Source organism: Ricinus communis, chromosome 5 (assembly GCF_019578655.1).
Source record: "Ricinus communis isolate WT05 ecotype wild-type chromosome 5, ASM1957865v1, whole genome shotgun sequence".
NCBI classification, from domain to species: Eukaryota; Viridiplantae; Streptophyta; class Magnoliopsida; order Malpighiales; family Euphorbiaceae; genus Ricinus; species Ricinus communis.
The window spans coordinates 18232997-18250256 of record NC_063260.1 but is presented as its reverse complement, the minus strand read 5'-3'; the positions used below and the strand labels follow the sequence as shown (position 1 = coordinate 18250256).

Below are 17260 nucleotides of genomic sequence, written 5' to 3'. Positions count from 1 at the left end.
CGCCGGAGCAGCACCATTCCGGCCCCGGTCAGCCGCCTTCCGGCCACTTTTCGGCCAAAACTCTAGTACTTTCGGACTCCCTGCAACTCGAGCTTCCCGTAGGTGTTTTTGGATTCGAATTCCGACACTGTTAGCAGGACCGGCTTCTGGACCCCGGTGTTTTTCGGACGCTCGAAATATTTCAATTTCGACTCGATATAATTTTATTTAGACTCTGAAAATTATGTTGTAATATTAAAAAATTATTGTGACTATTAATTGCTTGTGATGGCTAGTTTAAAAATAAATTGAATTTAATTATTTGTGTGGTGTTACGGAGACGGGAAAATATTAATGTAGTTCTTGTGACCCGGTTTCTGTTAATTAATTCTAGTATATTTGATGTGTCTTTGGCAGGTTCTAGACCCGTTTTACGGGAGGTAAATATCCGTAATTTAAGGAAAATTTTATCAAATTTTCAACAGATTTCTCGAGTTTAATTTAATTTTAGGCAGTCTACTTTAGAAGTCTAGGTCTAAGAAAAATTTAAGAATGTCTATTAATTGAATATTTTTCGTGACTAGATAATCCAGCCTTTCCGTCAGCTCCATTCAAGGCGAGGAGCGATCATGAATGCTTAACCGTGAGTTAAAGTCACACAATTTCTGCACTATTGCCAAGCCAAATTTGATAAGCTACTTTAAAATTCATATTTAATATGATTATTAGTATCACGATATAAATAATTTTATTTAATTATTATTTATTGAGAATAATTTTAATATTATTATTAGTAATATTAAATTATTATTTTGATAGTTAATGTTATATTAATACAATCGTTATTATTATTTTTCACACAAATTGCTTGTTGTTTCTCCGAAATTCTAAATCTTTATTTCAATATGTGTTGAATGATTTTGTTAGGCTATGATTATTATTATATCTGTTGATTGTGATTTGGGGATGAGGCTTTAGTAGAACATGCCACCTGATGGGTTACATCAGGACCGTGTGCGCAACGGTAATGATTAAAGACAAGTAACAAGATTATTATGGATTTCTGCCCTGGTCGAGCATTGCTTTTTGGGCTGAGTAGAGTTGATTGCCGGAGGTAAGATCCCTGGTCGAGCGATGCTCTCTAGGCGCCGGCTTGGTTGGAAATCAAGTGTTCAGGCTGGAGGTAAGGACCCTGGTCGAGCTTTGCTCTCTGGGTGCTAGACCTGTTGGATTAAAAGAGTCGAAAGGCTACTAGTAATTGGAGTTAGGGTTCTACTGAGCCACTCGTCCTGCAAATGTAAAAAATGTATTTTATTTTTAAAATTATGGTATGATTATAATATGATTCGTATTTGATGTACATGGTTTGTTATACTGATTGTAATGATTATTATCTTCTATGAAGACCGCAATAGTCGCAAGATTATTTGATTTTAACTCACTTTCGAGATTGACAGTCTCAGTTTTATTTTTCAGGTGACAGTTAGAGTTCCTTGTCGTCCTGCATTTTGACAGTTCGACTTCTTCTCCTTCGGACTTTTTGTAAATCACATGTACTACTCTACTTTTGTTATTATTACTCTAGATTATTCGCAGTAGAGAACTTTTAAATTGTTGTGATTATTCTGGTCCATGTCGGACGTGTGATGTTATAAAGACCTGATAGAATTATATATGAAATGTCAGTCATGATTGTTTATAGTTTGTTAACTGTTTATTTGAATTATTGGTCTGTAAGGCTTACTACGGGATTCGATGGCCTTAAGCCTACCTATTCCCTAGGTGCTGGTTACAGGCCCACATAATGGGTCGTGACAAAAGGGCTGCTATAGTGAGGCTATACAGAGGTTGCCGATAGAGGAAAGAGGACGAGGAGGGGCTGTCCTTGGATTTTAGAGGGTGAGGAACTCAAATCCGGCATGGATTTGCAAAAAAAAATGGCGCAGAAGGCTGATTACACGACAACAAGGTAAACAACAACTTTTCCTTCTAAAGCTTTTGATTTTCCAATGAGAATGGTGGATAGAGGGTGGCGATGGTGAAAGGGAAAGAGAAGGAAGAAGTCTTCTGGTGGCTCGTTGTGAGGGACGATAAAAATGAAGGAAAATTGGGAGGGAAAAGGGGTCCAGCGGAGAGGAAGGAGAAAGAGGAAGGAGAGGATGAGCACAGGGGACCTAGTTGTAATTCTTCAAAGTTCAGAAATATATGTTTAAGCCCCTCCTTAAAAGTCAGCTATAGTAACACCTTTATTTTATTTTATATATATATATATATAATATTTATTTATTTATTACCTTTCATGATATGATATATAATAAATAATTCCACCATAGTCTAATACTTAATAAAATTACTAATATTATTAGTAACATAAATTTGTTCCGCTTATAATTTAAGAGTAAATATTCATATCAAGGCCAATTAAAATAAAATTTGACTTACTTGTTTAATATTATAAATAATATTTTAAGTTCATCCAAAAATTAATATATTATATTATTGAATAATATCAAATTAAATGGTATTCATATTATTCGATTATTAAAATAATTCATAGATGCTCAATTTATCACAAAAAGATATTAATTTATTAAATTACCTCCGAAAAATAATGAAACTAAAATTTTAAAAACATTACGGGTATCACAGCGTCGATCGTAAAAGGCTAAACAAAAGAGCTGTCGTCTTGAACACTAAATGAAGAGGCTGCTAGTGAAGAGAGAAGAAGAAAAAAAAAAGAGAAAAGTGTGGCTTGTTTATATCTACACGTGTTAAATGGAGGAGATATAACGGAATGATGCTAAATTACACATGTAATTGGCAAGTACTGGCCAATATACACTCAAGAACAATTATTTGACCTATAATTATTTTTGTAGAAAAAAAAAAGTAAAATAAAAGCCAAGCCCATAATCTTTAATCTAATTAATTAGGTAGCTTAGTTAATTAGTAATTAAAGGTAACTGCTACGACACTTGAAGTAATGAGAGGAGTTATATAAGTAGTTATTCTCACTCCCAAAGTAGGAGATAATAGGGTTTTATTGCATGGAAGCATTCCCTAAAAAAAGTGGAATTCGAGACTATTTATAAAAAGTAGAAATAGAGAATGCAAAAGGGAATCTAGCACTAGCATCAATAATCAAACATAACAATTACACAAAATTAAGATTATTTAATATTAATTCTCAGCAAACACTTTGTAAAATTTTAGTTTCCAGTAAACTATTTTTTTTATTTCTTTGTATTTATTTTCAAATATTCTATTATTTAAACAAATTTCAATTTTCATATCAATTTAAATTTAAATTATTCAATTCAGTTTTTTTTCTTTACAAACATTTACTGCTACTAGTTTAAATTTTGTAGTGTTTCTTGAAGATCTAAATAAATTGTCAAGGGCACTTAAGAATTCAATATGATTTTAAAATCAATTCAAGACGTATAAATTACAACAGTTCGTGTACATACACACGTGGCACGCTCAGTAAAATTTCAACCAAACACAAAGTTATTTTTTTGAATTAAAATTATTTTTTAATTAAAAATAATTTATTAATTAATATTAATATTAAAATATAATTAATGTTATTTTATTAAAATTATTATTTAATTAAAAATTAAGTTATTTGTTAATATAATATTAAAATTTAATTAATATGCTATTATTTAAAATTGAAATTAGCATTTAATTAAGAATATAACTTATTAATTAATAAATTAATAATTTTTTTATAAAATTATAAATAAACTTAAATTCTATATATAAAAATACAAATATTAAACTATAAATATAAATATCAAAAATTTAAATATGAAAATTATATATATATATATATATATATATATATACAAAATTCATCCTTTAAAAAAGAGATTGAAATGGAGTAATAATAATAATAATAATAATAATAATAATAATAATAATAAGAGAGGAATAAGCCACGTAGAATCATAGTTTTGGCGGTTGAGACTTGCTTTTGCGTTCATTCATCATCGTAGAAACTCTAACCTCTCATTTTCTCTCCCAAAAGATATATACACAACACTCACTAAAGAAAAACAGACAAGGCTCTGTGTGTTGTTTGGGTTCTTTCTTTGAATCTTTAAAGAAAAAATTAACAATGAAAGCAATAATATCACCGGTGGTATCAAAAGCTACCGTCTTTAACTCTCATAATGACCGTTTCTTTCTCTCTGTGTATCCTCATTCACCACCACTACTACTTCAATCACCTCGTCTTGATTCAAGATTGTGTGCCAAACGACACCGTAATGTCAAGCTAGTGTTTGTGGCAAAAGCTGCTGACTCAACTCAGCCTTCTACTGCTTCTACTGCTAAAGCTATTGTTTCTGATGAAGAATTCTCTCTTGCTAAGGTCTTTCCTTTTGTTTATTGCTTTTAGCATGTGGGTTTTCTGTTTAGTTTTACTTTCTGTTATTTCTCTGCCGCTTTTGCTTGATTGCGCATTGTTTGGAATAAATTATGTCCAATTGAACTCTTGCAAGATTGCCTTGCCGCTGCTTTCCAAATATGAGAATTGACTAAATAGAATTCAATTGAATTGAATTTCTTGCTTTTTCTAGATATTTTAAACACGGTCAATTTGGTTATTGATCTTAGCTAAGTATTTTACTCAATGGTAATTGTTTGGGAAAGTAATACAATACTGTTGCCACTTGCCACTTGCCTTGATGTGTTTTCACTTTACAGGAATGAAATTTAATTGGTATATAGGAAATTTGAAATTCAAAGCAATCAATTTGAGTTTTTATTAAATTTATATACATATTTGAAATTGTAAATGGGGAAAATAATGTATCTTACACTAATACTTTGAACAAGTACCTTCATTTGAACTAAAAATGTGAAAACCAAATACCTTATTTCAAGTTCTTTCCATCAGAATACAAACTCATTATGCGTGCTGTCTAATATTTTCAGGTTTCATTTGGTGTCATTGGACTGGGTGTTGGGATTTCACTCCTATCGTGAGTTCCTTACACCTCTTGATGGAATTTCAATATTGTCAAGGCAGATGCTGATTTTTGCATGATCTTCAGGTACGGTTTTGGGGCATACTTTAATATTCTCCCAGGATCTGAGTGGTCAGCTATAATGCTAACATATGGCTTCCCTCTTGCAATTATTGGTATGGCTCTCAAGGTAAAAGTTTTCTTCCTTGTGATCTGGATTTTATGACTATTACGTGAAACCATATCATATTGAAATCTCCCTGTGTGCACTAGTCTTGTTTGAAACAAAATCTCAGATCAGGTTGTTACTGAGTCATATATGAAATGATGTGCATTGACAAGGGATCCAACTGCCAACTAGGGATACATTTTTCAACATACTCCTGGGCAACTCTTGTAGTTTGAGTTTTCTCGTAATTCAATTCCAATTCTAAAGGGCTATCTATCCCTTATCATAATATCCATGGAACTTAGATATACATATCAGATGCTGAAGTTGTAAGAAAATTTGAGATGTCTAAATTTTGATGGATAACAGTTTTCCTTAATTTTATACATGTTGTTATTTGTCTGGTTTGGTATGGTTCTGCTACGTTTCCATTCTAGATTTTCTTCAACACGATGTTTAAACTGTTAAGATTTTAGACTTTTAACTGCTCTATTTCTATGGTACTGGCAGCAAAGTAATGTTGCTTTCCCTATGACTGATATGCAGTATGCAGAATTGAAGCCAGTTCCATGCTTAACTTATTCTGATGCTCAAATGTTAAGGGAAACGAGTGCCACTCCAATCCTTAAACAGGTAAATTTATCATCACGCCGCTCATTAGTCCACATCTGATTTGACTCAAAAAATATGGATTTCTCAGTCAGCTTTTGACTCTGTAGATATTTCATACTAGGTTGGTGCTGAACCAATTTTTTAAAATATTAAATGAAGAGAAAAGATGCATAGATAAAAAAAATGTCCCCAGACATAGGGCTTTTTACTTATAAAAGAATAAAAAAAAAAAAAAAAAAAATCTATTGCACTCCCATTTCTTTTTTATTTTTCCACTAGAAAACTACAATTTATCCCTTATTTTCTTCTACCTCTTTTATTACTGAATTGAGGTTGCATATGATGTGGGATTAAAAAGAAGGTTAAATGGTAACATTTCAGTAGCTGTGGCTCTAGTTATGGTGGTAGGGCCAGTGATGAATGGTAGTATCTTCAAAAACCAAAAATGTGTTATATAGTCTGATAGGACACATACTGCATTGTTATTGATTTAGACAGTTAAATTACACGGAATGACTTTCAATAGTTATAATTAGGTCAGAAATGATGTTATAAGATATCGATATGGAGATGAGCAGCATTTGGATGAGGCATTGAAGCGCATTTTCCAGTATGGCCAGGTATGCTACAACTATTTTGGATTACCTCTTTGTCCACTTCCTCCTCCCATTTCTTTTCTTTTTAAACAAAAGAATCAATTATCTGTTTTATTTTTCTTTTAACTCATTAATTATCTGGCTTATCCACTGAAGAGGATATCATTTTTGTTGCAAAGTCCTGCATTCATCCTTCCTTGTGCTTGAACCAAAGAATAAGGTGTTTCATCTATATTGCATGAAAAAGTAGAGATAACAAGAATATTACCTAATCCTTCTTTGGGCATGCATTTTGATGTTACCTCATCTTTTGCTAAAAGGGAGGAGAATGCACTTTGTTAATAAGATTTTGCTTCAATCCTGCTTCTTAAATCAGGTAATAGGTTCATGTATATTAGCCTTTCTTTTGGTTTCTATTTGTGCATTTGTAAAAGAACAAGGGTTATATGTGTATACATATTTCAAGTATTTGGGCTGTTAAGTTGCTCAATTTATGTGTTTGATGAATTTCTATTTTTATACTCAAGTTGTAATCATTTTCTAGTTTATAGTTGGTTTAGGTGTTTGAAGTATCAATATGTTAAATATGCAGTGAAATTCTTAAAATGTTATTTTGAGTCCTTTTGCTAATCTTATTGGAAAACTCATGCTGTTACCAGCCAACAGCAACACTTTGGACGTGATATCTCCATGATCTATGCCATTATTCAAAATCTTATTTTTAATTAGGTTTGGGACTGACCAAACATCTATAAACAAATCTGTTTGAATTTGTAATACAAATACAATTTTAGTTTCTACTTTATAGGTGGTCTTAAATTTGAGAATATATGCCCAATTAATCCTGGTAATTGATCCAACTGATGGAAGCCACATCATACCTTGCAGATTATTTTGTATCTGATGGACAATTAGTTGTTGGTCACTTCAGTGTATGTCTTGATGTTGTTTAATTGATGTACTAATTGGAGCGTCCTTATGGATATGATTATTAAACTTAAATTGCCTGTAAATTTTCTTATTGCCTGGGAGTATCGATTTTGTTTGAGAATCTTTTTTTTTTTCTTTTTTTTTTTTCGTCTTTGATAGATTCCTTAAAACACTTGGTTCTCATTTGTTCTTGGGCAGAGAAGAAACTACTATTTTAAATTCCTTTTGTGGTCTAGTTGCTTGCCTGCATTTCTAGTTACTCTTTTTGTCTTGTTAAAGCTAAAACCTGCTATGTCCGAGTTCAATATATGATTTTGCATCCCCCTCCTTTTTCTTCCTGCGGATTGTTTTACTGGTTCAGAAGATAGACAACAATTGTAACTTGAAAATGGGCTTCATTTCACTGACACTTTGGAGTTTGGAGGATAAAATATTATTGTTTTATTTTCTATGTACTAGGTGCATTTATTAGATCAAAAGAATTCATACTGTACTTATGATTCAACTTTGTTGTCGTACTTGCATTTTAGGGTGGAGGAATTCCTAGGAGGAGTGCACCTATTTTACAAATGATTCGTGAAGAGGTATGTTCCATTAATGTGGATTCAGGAACAATATGTGTTTGATTGTCCTACCTTCCTAAAATCATATAATACGAATGAATAAATGCTGGTCGCTTAGCATTTTGGTAATTGTTGTACCCCATATCTGTTCTAGTTTACCAGAAGGGAAGACTAATGATTGTGGTAAGAGCATCTTCTATTAGTTAAGCAATTTTGAGCATTTAGTGGCTCAGAATCCTGGAATTTCTTGTTTCTCATAGTGCAGCTGATGCTTTTGATTGGTCCAATGATCTTAAAAATCCTAGACTATTCCGAACCTTGTCAATTGTATCCTATGCATGTATTTCATCAATTTGGTTCATTTATTATTGATTTGTATCAATTATACCCAAGTAGTAAGACGCATGTTATCATGTTGACATGGTGTTGTGGCGATGAATTTTTTATGTGAATAGAATTTGCTCATTTAAGTAATAGGGAACTGGTCTGTGTCCTAAGTACCATCAAATGGTGGCATTATTCACAAGTTCCCTTTTCTTCTCCATTATGATATAATATAAAAGAAAACAGAAGCAAAGTGCCATTGCTTGGTTCTTAGAGGTCCAACAGAACTCTCATCACTCACATTAGTGAACTGTCCATATTGGATAACATCGGGCTGTATCTTACAATGGATATGAAATCAATAACTTATTAAGTAAGTTTAATAGAATTAAAAAGCATGCAATATTATGATTTGTTTTTACCATTAGCTCATTTCTGGAGACCCTTCAATGGAATGTTGACATGATATTAAGAGTGGATTCTGATTTCTTTCCTGTTCTATCCGCTATGTTTCTAGAAAGCCTAAGCTCATTATATAAATGAAACTGATAATGATTTCATCCGGATTGAGAAATTAGCATCCAAGCTTTGTCATGTTCTTTTGAATGATGTAATACTGGCCAACTTGGCTTAACCAATGCATTTTCAGCTTTTCACCTCAAAAAATCTCTCTTTTGATGGCGTGCCGGTTTATATGGCATCCTTGTCTCAACCCTTCATGTCTCTTCATAGGGCGCAGGGTGTATTAGTGATTCTACAACTTGAAAGTTGAAGCCATTTATTCTGAACCTTGGTTTCTTAAATACTTTTCTGGAGGAGACTCTTAAGTATTTAATATCCATAGTCATATTATAATATTTGCTCATATCATTGTGATGTTTCAGGTGACAGAGGATGGTAAATACTGTCTCGTCCTAGTATTTGAGGCAAAAGCTTTAGAGTTGTTGGATTTTGAGAAAAGACAGGTAAACAATTGCATGGGCTTCCTTTCTTCAAACGGAACGAACAAAGATCACTTTATGAAACTTTTTATCTGGATGGGAATCCGGACCCATTTTTTTCTGATCCTTCGATAAAAAGATTCATTCTCTTCATAAAAAATAGGAGGTAGTAAATGAAAGGATTGGTTACGGAGAAAAAAGAAGAGGGATTTTTTGAATATCAATCTCATCGATCTCATAAGTATCATACCAAAATCGAGAACAACACTTTTAAGTTCGAGTACATGTTTTATTCTTTTTATGGGTTCATAGTATGAGCTTGTCAGTTGTTCTTGGTCGGGTTCCAGTTCATTAAATTAACAATTGCGTATGCTACTTATGCTGATGATTTTCAGGCGAAGTTTGCTTCATTCTTTGGACCAAACATCACAGCTGAAGTTGGTGAGTTTTAATTTTCAATTTTCAATTTCAATCAAAATAAGAGATTGGACATTGCTGGAGCATGTCACACCATCATAATTGCTTACATTCAGAAAGTAATGATTTTTGGGGAGTTGTTAATATCTAATTCTGGTTTGCAGGTAAGGGAGATAATGACCTATACGAAGTCCGACTTATTTCCAACTTAAGTGTGAATGCTTCATCTTCATGAAGCGAATAATGGTATTATCTAGTTCTGCTGTTATACTTTAGCTTTTGTTCATTAACATAGTTTGTGAAAGTTATATATTTTGATATTTTAGATTTTAGGTTGTCATTTGTTTTTGCAACTTGTAAATTTTTAAAGAAACACAAGTATGTACAAAATCTGTTGTAAAATTATGAATGAAATGATGAAGAGCTATAAAGAATCATAACAGGAATGGAATGAGCAATTTCATTAACATTGATTTGCATATGTTTCATTAACTATCACTATGCACTCTTCAATTATCTTTAAAAAGGGACTTTATAGTGCAAGTCTCTAAAGTGGGGTGTTTGAACTTTGAATGTCTTTTAGTTTCATTTGCTTTAACCTCTGGAAAGAATTGAACATATCATTGTTGGAAAGGCGTTTGCTAAACTCAATGAGTCATTTTTAGTTCTAAAATAAAACTCTAGGTCTTAAATAATATTATTTTGAAATAATTTAACTAAAGTTTGATAATGATTCCTAAAAGAAATATCCAAGTATCCAACACTTCACATTCCTAATTGAGTTTACTGATTTCTCATAGGATATCACTATATGAGGTGCGTTTCACTTGTGAAAGAGTATTTTATTGTTTATTTTTCTGTCCTGTACTGAGATTCTCATAAATTTGGGTAAATATGAATTTTGGTTGCTAACCCATTAGTCTTTCCAAAATGCTGTCTATTAACATGATAATCAATATTGCAACAATGAAAGCACCACTTCATTGTTGCTGGCTGATCTCACAACAAAAAGAAGGATGGAAGTGATACATACAAAGGAAGTTCCATTAGTATTCTAGAATAGTTTCATGATTTTCATTAGTTAAAGAATGAATTCAATAGGTATGTTATGGATTACCTTATTTTAAAGATAAACCAGTTATTACATATCCATAGAAATTAAGAAAATAACATAAAAAATAACATGTTGTTAGTTGATCTTTTTTAGGTACAACAATAACTTATATTATCAAATGATATGAAAGGGTTATTATGGAAATCCAATCCAACTTTCCCTATGATTAGTATCTTGTGTAGAAATACTGGCTCAAATCTATTTTCAGCATCTTTAGTTTATATTTGATCTTTCTCTTCAGAACTTGCAGAATTCTTTGTGCTAAATTATCATATTTGAATCTTTAATTTCTTGAACTACAAGATAAATAAAACTATTAATATAATTACTTTACCTTCGTTTGCAAATTCCGTTGCTTAATGAATTACGTTTTTTTGTCTATTCCTCACTAACACCAATTTTTTACTCAGGAAATGTTACAAATTTGATGTTTTGGCTTTTTTTATTTTTTTTTTATTTTTTTATGTTTAAACTATGTTTTGTGTTCAATTAAGTGTATGAGTATGCTTAATATAATATTTCTAGTGAGTTCTATAAATTAAAGTGCTTATTAATTTATTTTGAATAGTAAATTAACATTTTTTAAAATAATATTATATTTTTTATTCATTTTCAATACTGTTTCTATAATTTCTCAAGAAAAAAAATTATTTTTTCATTCAAATAATTTTTTTTTAAAAAGTAAATGCTTTATTCTTTATTTTCTTGCATTTACCCTAAAAGATAAACAAAATATATTTTTTATTTTAAAATAATAAGAAGAGAAAAAGAAAAGTATTAAATTTTCATTAAAATTTGATCTTTTTAAAAAAAGATTATAAGTAAAATTTTTCTTTTTAAAAGAATAAAAAAATAAAAAAATAATATTTTTATAATAAAAAATAAAAAGAAAATAAAAGAATAAGAAAAAAAAATAGAAAAATTATAAGTAATGACTAGTTAAGATATTTAGGTCAGTATAAGTTGAGTTAATTTATTATTTTAGTATTAAAACCTGTAATAAGTACGATAATATATATATATATATATATGAGGATGTTGAGATATTTAATTAAAAAAATAATTTAATACTGAAATAGAAAAAACTGAAAAATTAAGAAATTATTGTTAATGACAAATAGAATAAATGTATAACTTTTGCTTGTAAAAGTTATGATAAATTGATTGGAAGGTCAAATAGATATACTTTATTGGTCTGCATTGCGACATGAATCCACAACCTTAACATATATGTCTTATTTTTCCACAAACAAAAAAAAAAAAAAATGCTGATTGTTGCTAAAATTCCATAACATCCAATACATGAAATAAATGCCCTTTATAAGCATATCCTTTTCAATGTCTTCCTGTCCTCAGATATTGATTTTCAAATATGTGATACCTAAAAGTTTACAAACGTTAATTTTCTTGTTAAAATTATTATTATTATTATTATTATTACGTGTGTAGCTGTGTATAATAAGGAAGGAAGAGAGAGAAAGAGAAGAACCTTGCCATTCTAATTTCTAAAGCCATAAAGCCACAAACCAAAGGCATATGCACGTGAACACCAAAGCTGTCAGCCATTCTCACCATAGCTAAGCTACAAAAGCATAACATCACTTCTTTCTCTACTGTTAACAAATAAGATCACCAAGAAATACAACACAAAAACCACCACTGCCATTTGCCAACTTTCTTTCATCTCTGTCCATCCATATGATTGCTTTCAATTTTTCCCCAACTAAATACAAATCCATGCATGCATGCCAAAAATCTCCCAATCTTTCTTTTTTTTTTTTTTTTCTTTTTCCTCTTTCACTTTTTATCAGGAGAGAAAGAATCTTGGAAACCCTCCAAATTAATATTCCTTGCCATCTCTAGCTAGCTTGTACCTCTCTCTCTTTCTCTGTTATCATTATTTGTCACTAACATCCTTCGGGATTAAGAAGAAAAATATTCCTCTTTCTTGGTTTGTGCTTCTCTCTCTGCCTTTTTCTCAACCATGACAAGCACCCACCTTGCATGCTGCTGCTCCTCCACAATGGATTATTTTCCTTTTTCTTTCTCTCCTCTTTTTCGCCCTCTCCTTTTCTTGTTTCTTCTTTTCTTTTTGTTTCTTTCTCTTCAACCTGCACCATCCATTCTCATCAGTACAATTGTCACATTAATTATTCTGTTGTGCTAGCTTGTGGTTTTCTGAATTTTCACGTATATATTATGTTATTGTTTTGCTACATTTGGAAATTCTCGGTTGCCTCATTGAAATTTTTATTTCTATAAATAACTAAAATTTTTCTTTCATCTTATTTCAAGTGTTTTGACCCGTCAAACTTGTTAGAATGCATATTACTTTTAAATCTATTGGATTAATTAATTGTAACTCAATTAGTATTTTAAAATTATAAGAAACCACCTTAGAGTATGAATGGTAAAAATCTTTTCTAACTCAATTAAAGTGTTTTTAGTTCAAATTTTAGATATCCAAATACTTTAAAATTTCTTGAGATAGAATCCTATTTGTCAAGCTCTAAATTAGTTAGACTAATTCTAGATAAAAGAAATTAAAAGATGTTGAGCCCATTACTAAAATATTTAATGGGTTAGTTTGAAATTTAGAACCCCTTCCAATTTGAAGAGTTTTCACAGGAAAATCTAACACTCTAATCAAGCATTTTCAGTTCAACATCTCATCAATTTGGCACAATTAGACATTTGTGATTATACCCTATAGAATTAAGCATGAAATGAACATGACACCATAGTTTTGTTTATCTCTTAAACAGGTAAGTAATTGTGATTACTTAATCATATTAGATCTTAGCCACACGAACAAGTTCATTAATTACAGTTTGCACACTAGATTATATTCTGCTAGTTGCTACAATACACGTTAGCTCTTCTCAGTGACGACCCTTCTAATGGGGGCTATCATATTTTTAGTACCAGCTCTGATTTCAGATGAGGTCAAATTGCATGGTTCAAACCTTTCAAGTACAAGAGGTTTTTGATCTATTCCCATTTGATGCATGCATTGAACTAACAATCACACTGTACCTCAAAATTTCCAAGACTTATACAAAAATGTACCCTTCACTAAAGCACTACTCCAATGTGAATGGTAAGTGCAATGATGCAGAATTTGAATCCCATGATACCATTATTTTGCTACTATCCCTGAAACACATGGCTATTTATCCAAAAAGAAGAAAGAAGCTGCAAAGAGGCCAGTGTCTTGCAGTTATCAACAGGAACCCAAAGAATCAAACAAAAACAAAAGCAAACAATAATTAAAGATAGAGGAAAGGAATTGACACATCGTCACATAAATCAAAGAAGAGAAATAAAGAACACAGAAAGAACCCATAAATGCATCAAGAAAAAGATTGGAAGAGATGGGAACAAAAGCAAAAAGATATGAATAACTTGGTTTGAAAGTCTGAAACCAGTTGATTAAATGGTTTGTGACTTTACAGGTTTTTACTTTTAACAGTTTTTACTTCAGAAGAGAAAGAAAAGAATAGAAAGAGAGTAAGAAAGAAAGAAAGCTTTTGTTGTCAGAGAAATGTTACTGAAAAAACATAGATAAACACAAATGAATGTTTGTACTCTTAACAGGCTACTTGAAAGGCAACAACATGCAAGGAATCCTTCGGGGACTTGGGGGCACATGCACCCATCATTTTGTTACAGGGACCAACTATCATCTATTAGTCCCCCACATTGATAGGGCAGAGATAGATTTAACTATTATTTCGTATATGCAACTTGTGTCAAAACCAACATCTTCTGCTTAGTTTGGAACATTCACTTATGCATTTGGGTCACACACGTACCCTTCATTTGTCATTTGCTATATAGCCTATAGGGACCAATTATCTATAACTATATAGCTCCCCCACCTTGGAAAGATACTGTATAATTTATATGACATCAATCAGGCAATCTTATGCATTTTTCCAATCTAGAGAAACCAACCTATTAGCAAGGAAGAGAGAAATGTGCAAGACATTAATGCATGAAGACAAAGGTTCAAGCAACTTTAATGAATAAGAAAAGTTCACTTTTTGGTTCTTGAGTTTCCCTTATGTAAGTACTAGGAAAACCTGCTCAATATCAATGATTTTCCCCAGCTAGCAGAAAGAACAAGAAAGAAGCAAAAGGGTACTTTGATTATATATCCTTAACTAATCCTAATTAATGCATATGGTCCTAGGCCTAGCTTTCTTCCTTAATTTTGATTTATTAGGTATAGGCTATATTTTAATGCTTCTTAAATGAATGACTACACTAGCTAGCTAAACTAAACCTTAAATCTGACAAAAGAATCCTTACCCAGAAGGGAAAAGTTGGAAATATAATCAGATTGTCTAAAATTCAGACAAATATTTTGCAAATGAAGAAAATAAAAATTCTTACTTATAACAGTATTCAAAATAAAAACAAAAACATACCTTTCCTTCAACTTTCAACTTCCCATTACAATTAGGAGAATCTCCATCTTCTGCTAATTCACATCTCTTCAAATATCTCTCTAATATAGGAGGAGTTGAAGCAGGGCTAGGACTACTTGAACTAAGGTCAGGTGGTGTGCTTTGAGTCCCGACATCTCTAGTAGTCATGCCCTCCATTTTCTTTTCTACACAGCACAAATGAACTAATTAAACTAAGTCAAATTAATCACTGAAAAGCTTTCTTTCTACTGCACAAAAAAAATAAATCATAAGTTACCTTGAATTGGCAAGTGAACAGCGATATCATGATCTGGTATAGCAATTGAAGGTGGCTTCGCAGAAATTTGCCGCAAATGGTGAGAAGAGTAAACAAGAGGAGCAGACATAGTGATACTGTTTGTGCTTGAATTACGAAATGATCTTCCACTAAGTGTTTTAGCTGATAAACATTCCATTGGTACCTCTCCCGAAAGAGGATTACATATATATTTTTCTGCTTCATTCCACTTTGAGTTTAGAGCAAACCCATCCGGTGATAAACATTCCCAACTATTATACCCTGCTCTTGCCTGCAATGCTGCACATTTATGAACCAAAAAGAATTCTAAAAAAGAAAAAAAAAAAGAATGTAAACCTCCATCCCGTTGATGAAGGATTAAGCTATGCCGATAAGCTTTGCCTCAGCAGTACTGAAGCCGAGGTTTCAAGTTTTAATCCCCCTGGTAGCCCAAATAACTAAGAAGATAACGAAGATTAAGGTCGTAAAAGATATATAATACCTTTAAGAGCAGTAGTGAAGGAATATGTTGATGGGTCAATTTCATCTGAAAACAACATTAACATGTAGAAATTAATTAAAGTTTTTGCTTAAAAACTAATATATAAATAAGAAAAAAAAAGGGTAGAATGTATGATATAGATATATATATATACACATATACCTTTAAGAGGATAGCCCGGAGAAGAAGCAGTGCTAGAGATAGTAATGTTTGATCTAAAAGACCTAGCATAATCTTCTCTAAAACTTGTGATATGTGATCCTGAAAACCTTCTTGATTTGGTATTTTCGCGACTGATTTGAGGCCTTAAACCCCATTCTCTGAGACTAAAGTCTGCAGGTTCTTGACGAAGATGATCTCTTCTCGCAGTAGTGGTAGTGGATGCCATGAACTTTAAATGAATCAAGTGATGTTTTTGCTTTTGCTTCTCTCATCTTTTATACTGCCTGCTTTTATAAGTGGTGTTAACTTTTTAATGTCTTACTTGTTGCCATGTCAGCGTTTCTATGATGCTAACTGGCAGCATGTGAATCTCTAAATTCGTTAAGAAAAGAATCTCAATTGTAAGAATTTTTTTTTTTCTTTTTATATCTTAGTGAGAGTCGAAAACTAACACTGCTTTAACAATAAACTCCTCTCGTTTCACCACACTACTGTCATGTTTATCCATTCCTTCGTCAAATTAGCCCTCTTGTTATGTGATTCTTTTTTTAATTTTAGGTTTTTATTATTTATTAAATAAGTCGTTGAGTTGTTACTTATTTTTTTTTAGTATTGTTGGCAAAAACTAATAAAGTAAGCTGAATTTCATTTTTTTTTTGTGCTATGTATCTTCTCTTACTATCTTTTAATTTGTTTATCTCATTTTTGTTAGTGTTAACGACAAACTGCTTGATAAAACTATAAGTTGTTCAATGCATCAGAGTGTATAGCAGGAGTTTTTATTGTTTTGGTTTAAAAATGTAGTTGTAGTCATTATTAGTTATTGGACCCATGATCTTAGGTTAATTTCAAGCCTTCTTCATTCTACATGTATGGCTCATTGATTGGTTGTGCCTTAGGGCAAACTCTTCTCATAGTGCATATATATAGAAAACTCTCTCTTAGCTTTTATTATGTTGAGAATTGTCTCGTCAATATTTTATCTTAAGTCTAATATTTCTACTTGGTATCAGAGCATTCAACCATGGCTAATGACAAAGATCCTATGACGACACCAGGCTCTATCCTTGCCTCATAACAAGCTGCTGAAGGAGGCCAAGAGAAGGATTCTAGCTCTTCAAAAGTTTCAGCTGGAAAGAAAATGTCCACACCATCCTTATCTCTTCAAAGAACCTCTTGAAACTCAAGTAACCCCTCGAACCCATATTACTCAGTGAAGCTCAATCATGAAAATTATCTGCTTTGGAAAAACCTTGTCCTCCCTC

At 31.7% G+C, this 17260-nt stretch overlaps 2 protein-coding genes across 3 annotated transcripts; one reads left to right on the top strand and one right to left on the bottom strand.

Annotated features, from left to right (window-relative positions):
* Positions 1-3946: 3946 nt before the first annotated feature.
* On the top strand, positions 3947-9974 carry LOC8287243 (thylakoid membrane protein slr0575). Its single transcript, XM_002530346.4, has 9 exons — positions 3947-4357; positions 4924-4970; positions 5043-5145; positions 5671-5757; positions 6273-6356; positions 7793-7846; positions 9034-9114; positions 9486-9531; positions 9672-9974. Exons 1-9 carry the CDS (start codon positions 4103-4105, stop codon positions 9740-9742), a joined length of 828 nt encoding a protein of 275 aa, XP_002530392.1. The 5' UTR covers positions 3947-4102; the 3' UTR covers positions 9743-9974.
* Positions 9975-12092: 2118 nt separating this feature from the next.
* LOC8287242 lies at positions 12093-16447 on the bottom strand. Of its 2 annotated transcripts, none has more exons than XM_048375174.1 (5): positions 15996-16447; positions 15834-15878; positions 15332-15631; positions 15055-15257; positions 12093-12732 (listed from the first exon to the last, which is right to left on the bottom strand). In XM_048375174.1, exons 1-5 carry the CDS (start codon positions 16219-16221, stop codon positions 12529-12531), a joined length of 978 nt encoding a protein of 325 aa, XP_048231131.1. In that variant the 5' UTR covers positions 16222-16447; the 3' UTR covers positions 12093-12528. The 2 variants fall into 2 exon arrangements, with proteins under 2 accessions (XP_048231131.1, XP_015581620.2); XM_015726134.3 differs by having other exon boundaries at positions 15055-15239; positions 15996-16437.
* Positions 16448-17260: the final 813 nt, after the last annotated feature.